An 8,865-nucleotide genomic window follows, 5' to 3' on the forward strand; every position below is an offset into this window, starting at 1 on the left:
ACTGAACATTATTGTACGTGTTACCATTTATTTTACATTACTAAATTAATATTATGACATTTAAATTGCTATGTTTATGTTGTTATTACATCAGAGTTCTGTGACTTCATGAGTCTGTGCTGCCTGTTTGACCTGTTGGGACGAGCGGTACTGATCCTACTGGACTATGTCAGCCGCGTCCCCCTCTGCTCACGTCTGAGATCCAATCTGGAGAAACAAAAGGAGTGGGAAGAGATATACACCATCTTGAGTGAGTTCACTGGGTTCACATTTAATTATTTATCTGTTCAGCCAGTCTTTTTTATGACATACGGGACTCTCATTCTGGGTCAAATGAAGAAACTTCTGCAAACTCCAGCTCAGAGTCTCAAAATGACCAAATGCATGTGAGAAGATAGTACCTGTTCTCTAGCAACAGATCGATGGTTCTCTAGTCTCAGGGAACGCAGACTAATAGCTTTTGAATTTGTTCCAGACAACCCACGATCCCAGAAGCACCTCTGTCGTCTGGAAATCAGAAAACACATGACCATTAAAAGACTCTGTAATACCGTTATAATGGATCCTTTTCCACCTCCGATTAAAAATTACCTGCTGTACAAGAAATATGATCTGACTTAATCAATACAACTATAACAATGAATGCAAGTTTTCTTGTCTGAATGTTCTTTCACTGAATGTTACATATTGTATTATGTACTGTACATTATTGTCATTTATATAAATTAATTGATGTAACAATTTCTTTACACAATAACTGTTTGTATACCAAATTCGTACTTTATGGATTAAGTTTTAGAACAAAAATAGCATTTTATAATGTTAATTGTATTCATGCAATATGGTGAATCCTATATAGTACAGTGATTTTGTAACTGTCTTGAATATTAAATAAAATGTCATTTCATTCATATGTCAGTTTGACAGTGCCAGTGTGCTATTACCAAGGTTTCTTCTGCTACACTGTCATTTATACTTTGTTTCAGATTCTAAACTCCTTCTAGATGCTTTGAGTCAGAACAAAGCTCTATTTTTGTCATTGTCTATTATCCTACTCTTTCCATTTTTACTCTCTATTTTTCCTATACCACCCTCTATTTTTAAATACTTTTTTAAACCAAACACTCATAATCACCAAACCTGAAATTTCGAAGACTGTTTATAAACATGCTGTTAATTTGTAAACTCCAATTATATTTACGCTCACATTCGTAGTTATTCTTTCATAATCCAGCCTCATAAAGTCCCGTTTTTATTCCTTTATTCATTCCTTGTTTTGACCATGTAGGCCGAAATCCAGCACATTACCCAATACTTGTAAAAGATTAAACATTAAGACAATTGAAGAATTTTTTCAAGCCACTGCGAGACTTTCCAAGATTGTTTTCTCTAGTTATTCTTTGAACACATGGTGGCTATAATGCAGTGACTCTGGGATTTCCCCAGCTGCAAAGTTATGCCTGCACTGTATACAGTATATCAGTAGCTGCACTCTGTATGGGTCAATTACATTTATAGAAGGCTATAAAAATTTATACTGTATGACTGTATACAAACGTTGACAAATTGGTGGTATTGCAGTAATTGTTATTTGATGTACTGTACTAACATGAAAAAAATGGTAATTTTGTAAATTATTAATTTCAAATTACAGATGCTTATTTGCAAGCTGTGTAAATATATGTATTTTAATGCACATAAAAAAAATCAAGCGATTATGTGGTCATTTGACTTTAATGGTGTGCATGGCAAAGACCAGAGCAGGTGAACGCCAAATTTAGATGCATGTCTGTTGCTGTTTTGAGCATGGGAAGGGTGGGGGGGGCACTCAAGTTCAGACTGAGTGTAGTTAAAGTACTTGCACAGCAGTGAGAGACGCGTGATTTCACTGGAACTGTATTTCACAAGGTGAGATTAGAGCCTTTGTTTACTGTTCGGTGAAGTGTGAATGATTCATTGGAAGTGGCGGACGAAGTGTCGGTTGTGCATGCTCTAGTTCAGCATTTCCTTGAAACTAACGCAAAGTTAGTTTCCAGCTGTGTATAAGTGTTGAAATCTGCCTGTTCGGCTGTGCGGACTGTAAAAATGTAAGTGTTTCTCTGAAAACAGCTACTTTGAAAGACAGACGAAGTGAATTCCTTTTAACTACAGCAGAAGTGTCTTTATAGAAACCGAGTGGTCACTTCAACCTTTCTGTTATATGACTAAAGTGTCATATTAAACTATTCTGAGAATTTGGTTTTGGTTAAAACAATACACTTGACATCAAAGATGACTTTTATAACGTATCTCAAACAATGTGAATAAAAACATTCTATTACTCCCCACGTGTTCATATAAAAGGTTTTTATTTACCTCCAGGAAAATGGATCCATCAGGTGACCTAGATGAGGACGATGACCTTCTTGATGCTGCAATCCAACTGAGCATTGAAGAGTCATGTAAAGACATCGCCTCTCTCGGAAGGTGTGATGTTCACATAAGAAGTTGCCTTTTGGAATCTTGAAATAAAGCAAACATATCTTAGTAAACATTATATTACCATCCACTTTTTCTATCCTGCAAATAAATCCAGTGTGGAACATCAAAAGATCTTGGATGCAATATTCCGAGGTGAAATTCCCACCAGATTTTACGCTTGCTGTAAAACAATTAGGTTAAAGGGAAAATACACATTTCATTTCATTGAACTAAGTTGTTAAATGATGATAATTAGCTAAGTGTAAGGTAATTTCATCTGGCCCCACAGGTGACCTCTTTGCTCTGCAGGAGCTGTCAGACTATCCTGCCGCATTCACTGAGGTGGATAGCAAGGGGTGGTACCCAATTCATAGAGCTGCTGTCCAGCAATTTGTGCAGGTGCTGGAGATGGTCCTTTATGGTGAGCTATTTCAAAAAACAAGAAATTAATTCTGAGTAACTTACATTTTGGACACAATATTGCAAGATACTTTGACCTATTTTGCTCCGCCGGTTAAAATATTCCCAAACAAAGTCACAGCAGAATCAACCATTGCCTCAGATCAATACACTGAATGAATTGAAACCGAATGAATCATTTACATAAATGATTCAATGACTGATAAGAGTCACTTGTTTAAGTTCCTGAATTAATAATGGTTTTTGAACAAATTGGTTGAGTGAATAATTCAGTGACTCATTTAAAATAACGGTCGCTTGTTTCTTTTCCAAACGAACAAAACAAAATGACTAAAATTAACTGTATCAAGTTTAAGTTTCAAGTCTGATATGTTCATACAACACTCAGTGGTTTGGTTGAAAAGGTTCTTACAGGTTGAGTTTAGAGGAGGAAACCGCAGATGGAGAGACGCCAATGATTTTGGCGACTCAAGCTGGGCTGGTGGAGATTGTTAGGACCCTGCTTGAGCACGGAGCTTCACCCAACAGAATAAACAGCAAAAATGAATCCCCTTTATTACTGGGTAGGTCTCATTTGCAATTTCTTTAGTGTCTTTAGTCCCTTCATAAAAAGTTATTGTGTTTTGTTTTGGAGCTGTAAGAACAGACTCATTTGAAATCGCCTTTACACTTATATCACGGGGGGCATCTGTGAACCAAGCCTGCCCTAAAAAGTGGACTGCCGTTCATGAGGCGGCCAAGGTGGGCTGCACTGACATTCTTACGCTGCTGCTGCAACATGGAGGGAACGTCTCGGAGACAGATGAGCATGGAGTGACGCCCATGGGGATTGCGGCAGAGTACGGACAAGCAGAGGCGCAGGACATCCTTATTCACTATGGTAATACTGGTTAACCAATGTTTCTAGAAAAAAAAATATGAGGATGTTTATACAGATTCACATTATACATTTACATATTTATATTAAACTAACACTAAACCATGATGTCCTCCACACCAACAGGTGGCGATGTAAATGCTCAGGCGCCAAATGGAGACAGTGTGCTATATGATGCTGCTGGCTCTGGCAATCCTGACTGCATTGAACTTTTACTTCAACATGGAGCTGATCCCAACATCGCTAATCTTTCCTTACAGCTTCCCATCCACTGTGCAGCGTACAAAGGGCATTACCTGTAAGTTTTACGAAATATGCTAATCCTTTGCTAGTTTCATCACTCCGATCTCTAACTAAAGTTAAACTGGACTTTGGAATTGGAAATCGACAGCATTAGCCTTGCAAGATTTGCCTTTATACAACAAATCTATTGGAATTCACCTCTAACTCCTAAATAATGCATTGAAGGTTATGGAGTAACTAGTCCCACCACTCATTTTCTTCAGAAAATGTTAAAATCTAGTTCTCTTTACAGCGCCTTAAGAATGTTAATCCCAGTAACCACAAGGAGAGCCCTCCGTCTCTCAGGCCAGAGCCCAATTCATGCAGCTGCAGATGGAGGCTATGTCCGATGCATGGAACTCCTGGTGGACAGAGGTTTCGACGTCAACGCTCTTCTAGACACGCATGTTTCTGAGAAGTATGGAGATATGCGAAAGACCGCTTTGTACTTTGCGGTCTCCAATGGAGATGTGACCGGCACCCAGTTGCTGTTAAATGCAGGAGCCAAAACGGACCTGGATCCCCTGCACTGCCTCCTAGTGGCGGTGAGAGCTGGGAGGTATGAGATTGTCAGGATTCTCCTGGCCAGCCAAGCAGATGTGAACTGCTACTTCACAGAGGTCAACGACACAGAGTTTCCCACTGCCTTACAATACTGCCTGAGGGATGAGATGATGATGCGACTGCTGTTAAACAGTGGTTATGATGCAGAAAAATGCTTCTGTTGTCCTCATGACTCAACATGGGGTCGCTCCTCAGAACATACCAGTGAGAAGGTTCCAGTAAGTTCACCCATAATGTCTGTTCCAAAACCTAGTAAGTTGCCAACGTATGCACATTCCAGACGTTTGTTCTCAAATGTATAACTCAGTTAAAAATAAACCCAAGATGGCGAACAAAGCAAGAGAAATGTTTTTGTGTATAAATCCTTCAATTCTTAAAAGTATCCAACCAAACTTTAGTATTTTACCCAATATTTGTATTTTTATTCAACTTAAACTGACTTTATGCTACTTTGACAGCATTATCTTAGCAACATGCTAATAGGACACGCTACTGAAATCAAACACGAGTTGAGTCTCCGGCTCAATTTAAGTCAGTTTCTATGTAGTGTTCCAAATTTTACCCAATCTTTGCACGTCTATGCTAAAGCTAGCTTAGCAACATGCTAACAGTAAAATGTTAAAAATCATAAACAGTAGATAGCAAGGTAACTCACTAGGTTTTGGAACAGAGCTAATGCATTTTAAGCTTACTTACCTCTGAAGGAAATGTGTTTTTTATCTATATATGTGGCATACGTATCTTTACTTCTGTCTCTATCATCTGTTGCATGTAGTTTTGTGATTTCATCAGCGTCTCTTGGCTAGTGCAGTTCCCTGGAAGAGCTGTGCGGGTTCTCCTCGACTATGTCAATCATGTTCTCATCTGCTCCAAGCTGAAAATGGTTCTAAAGAGGCATAAAGAGTGGGCTGAAATTTCAGAAATATTAGGTGAGTAGCATAAACAATTCTTGCATGGACACTTAAGCTATACTTACAAAAATATGGATGTAATTGCATTAGATAACAACATATCACAAAAAAATGACTTTCCCAGGGAATCCTCGTTCACTGCAACACCAATGCAGACTTGCCATCAGGAGAGAGATGACTCCACTAAGGTTGGGTGACCCAAAGTTCATTAACTCAGGTCCTTTCCCACCAGGACTGAAAAGCTACTTGATGTACAAAGAATATGATTTGTATGGACGAATCATGTATCAGGAGTGATGGTCTCTCAGGGTAAAAGTTAAGGAGAAAGCACTTTGAGTTTTATTCAAATTAACATGAGGTTGACATGACCAGAGGTTTCGCTAGTTGTCCGTCATGAGTTCAAAACACTTAAAAATGTGAATGTTAAGTGTTTTTAACACTTCACATTGAACACTACAATGTGAATTTTGCATCACTTCCAAAGGACTTTGGCTCCAAAGCAATGTCTTGGTGCTATTTGTGCAATAAAATAATGTTCTATCTGACAAAAACATGTTTTTATCAGATAAAAATAAAAAGGTTGATGCCTGTTCTATGAAGTCAGACTGCTTTCCACTCAGTACCACCTACTAGTGTACAATCAAGATGTTCCATTTGTTTTCATTTTAACTTTTAATACAGCACTTTATCAACACATACACAAGGAGTATTTATTGTGTCTATTACAATGAACATAACCTCATGTCACACCTCAGTGCTTCTAAACTGTGGTTCTAGAATGACCTGCATTGTCACAATTGAAGTAACTAAAGCAGGTCATATCTATTTATAGCTTTATGCCCTGTTAACATCAACAAGCATGTTCGGCAACCTGTCAAGCAGAAACCTTTGAAAGATTGCATGTCACACCTCAGTGCTTCTAAACTGTGGTTCTAGAATGACCTGCATTGTCACAATTGAAGTAACTAAAGCAGGTCATATCTATTTATAGCTTTATGCCCTGTTAACATCAACAAGCATGTTCGGCAACCTGTCAAGCAGAAACCTTTGACTTATGCATTATCAGAAACTCACCACCTAACCTTTTGATAAACTCTCAGAAACATTAGAGGCATTTATAGTTTACTGTATACTTATCTGTGCCTGTTCAAGTAAATCTGATAATTTCATTTGATAGAGATGGTTACAGATGGATAGCTTTTGAAAAAATGTGAGCATATCGTGACATTGCAATGTTTGAGTCCCGTTTGCTAGGTTATACACATATTCAATTAGCTTTGGTTAATTGGTTCTGGAGGCCCTGAACTGTCTAGTTTACATGGTTCCTTAACAAAATGTTGTAATATTGCATGCTGGTAACTTTCCAACAATCAGTGGATTTGAAAAGAATCTGGGAAAAGTACTTACTGCACAAATATGTAATATCGATTTTAAAGCTCCAGAGGTTTTCTGGTATCTGCACAGCTGCTTTGGAGGACAAGCTGAGCATAAAAGGTAGCAGTATATAAATCCAGTCTATTTGGTCACCAAACTTGTATGTGCTTATTAACTTCAAAACCGTTGGCATTGATGGGGGTTAAACTGTGTTACATGAGAATCTTAATGCATCTTGAATCTTGTAACTTAATACAAATTAGATTAGTTTTAGTGGTATCCCTAAGGGGCAGTTCCTATGTCATTTTTGGCCAACAGTTGCTGACAGGTCTCACCACTACAAAATGAACTCACATTCTTCTTGCAAGCTAATTTTGGTGTCCCGTATAGAGAGACACCATCATATGCAGATACACTGTCCTGCACCCTCCTCCACTTAAGTTCCTCCACCAGCTTCCCAGACTAGACTAACAGTGTATCTAACACATGCCCAGAAGCCTGCACTAATCCCACATTCAAGTATCGGGGCAGCGTAAAAACTCATACTTACAAAGGAGACATAGTGTTACAAGTATGAGCAACTTTGGGTACCACAAACAGCTTGGCAAGTATGAGGACATCGATGAAGATGAACTTCTGGCCTCCCTGACTAATGAGGAAATCCAGGAGCTGGAGAAGGTTATGGCTGAAATTGAACCTGATATGAACATACCCACTGGGCTAAGGCAAGAGGACCAGACGGCCAAGCAGCCAACGGGCACTTTTAGCCGAGAGGCTCTGCTGAAGTACTGGGAGGATGAGACTCATAGATTGCTAGAGGTAGGGTCTATATACAGAAATTGAGTGATATTCCAAACTTTGATGCACCAGGTGCATTCCATTTGTTTTTTCTTGACACAAATGCTAGAGCTTGCAACTGTACCCTTAAAAGACACCCTTCATGGTTAAGTAAGGTACAAAGGTGTACCTTTGTAGGGTACTGCCCAAGTGACAAGATATTGTACCCCTATAAGTACTATTTAAGGTATTCTGAAAGTGTAGTCATATCCACATAACAAGAGCACAATTATTTGTGTGGGGGTCAGGTTAGGCTTTCTCTTTGGTAAACCACAAACCATGGAAATCTCAGGTCTCCACAAGGAGTTTTCTAGCTTGGGGACAAGAAAATCTGCAGCTTCATTAAGGGATATAAAATGTATTTAAATGTATAATTAAGTCTAAAGTTTCTGTGAGCAGTTCATTTGAGGCAGGCGTTTCCAATACTCACTTGTGGAAGGTCACCACTTTGCGGAATTTAGCTTCAACCTGCTCCAACACCAACTGCTCCAATTGTTGTAATTCCTCAGAGATTCTGAGTCGGAACTCCGACTTGGGAGGGCGTTCCAGTTAAAAATTCCTACTGGGAACTCGGAACTTCCAACCTCCGAGTACAAATGGACTGGATGTACTTGATTTCAGGGTACAATTAAGGGAGGACTGTCAAACACAGCTTCTGGAGGGCCACTGTCTTGAAGATTTTTACCCCTGAGTTATGGATAGCTTTGGTTAGCTTAGCTTATGGCGCTTTTCCACTGCATGGTACGGCACGGTACGGCTCGGTACGGTTCACTTTTGGGGGGTTTTCCACTGAGTACAGTACCTGGTACCTGGTACTTTTTTTAGTACCACCTCGGTTGGGGTTCCAAGCGTACCGTACCGTTACCAAAACGTGACGTATAAACTCTGCTGATCACGGATTGGCCGGAGAGAATCGTCACTACCTGCGTCACTGAACTTGCGACACAAACACAAAAGAAGCGCTAGATTTAAATCAGCACAGCCAGTGAGGAATCAAACGCAACTGTTTTGAACGAGTGCACCTTTTTTTAACAACCAAAAAGTGGCTGTTCCCCCTGTTGAGGAAGAACAGACGTTCCTCTCGTTGATAACAGAGGAGCGGATCCAGCGAGAGCTTGATAGGGCGACGCGGAATGAAAA

General features: G+C 39.4%; 2 protein-coding genes and 1 long non-coding RNA gene across 3 annotated transcripts in view; 2 read left to right on the forward strand and 1 right to left on the reverse strand.

Annotated features, from left to right (window-relative positions):
- Positions 1-107: 107 nt before the first annotated feature.
- Positions 108-2,653, reverse strand: LOC107753631 (uncharacterized). The gene is made up of 3 exons (XR_001641486.1): positions 2,356-2,653; positions 402-507; positions 108-207 (listed from the first exon to the last, which is right to left on the reverse strand). It is a non-coding gene; the product is annotated as an uncharacterized LOC107753631 (long non-coding RNA).
- Positions 1,857-6,192, forward strand: LOC107753629 (ankyrin repeat and SOCS box protein 15-like). The gene is made up of 10 exons (XM_016569838.1): positions 1,857-1,908; positions 2,362-2,466; positions 2,576-2,613; positions 2,750-2,881; positions 3,285-3,443; positions 3,515-3,760; positions 3,884-4,055; positions 4,293-4,821; positions 5,379-5,532; positions 5,639-6,192. The coding sequence occupies exons 2-10, from the start codon at positions 2,366-2,368 to the stop codon at positions 5,809-5,811; spliced, it is 1,704 nt and encodes a 567-aa protein (XP_016425324.1). The 5' UTR covers positions 1,857-1,908; positions 2,362-2,365; the 3' UTR covers positions 5,812-6,192.
- A 1,269-nt stretch (positions 6,193-7,461) lies between these two features.
- The window catches only part of lmod2a (leiomodin 2 (cardiac) a), a 3,776-nt gene continuing 2,372 nt past the window's right edge, over positions 7,462-8,865 (forward strand). The window contains exon 1 of the mRNA XM_016569875.1: positions 7,462-7,707. Coding sequence (XP_016425361.1) covers positions 7,462-7,707 — 246 coding nt within the window. The remainder of the gene's footprint in view (positions 7,708-8,865) is intronic.

The sequence above is a fragment of the Sinocyclocheilus rhinocerous genome, unplaced genomic scaffold (genome assembly GCF_001515625.1).
Source record: "Sinocyclocheilus rhinocerous isolate Xijiao unplaced genomic scaffold, SAMN03320098_v1.1 scaffold200, whole genome shotgun sequence".
Taxonomy (NCBI): Eukaryota; Metazoa; Chordata; class Actinopteri; order Cypriniformes; family Cyprinidae; genus Sinocyclocheilus; species Sinocyclocheilus rhinocerous.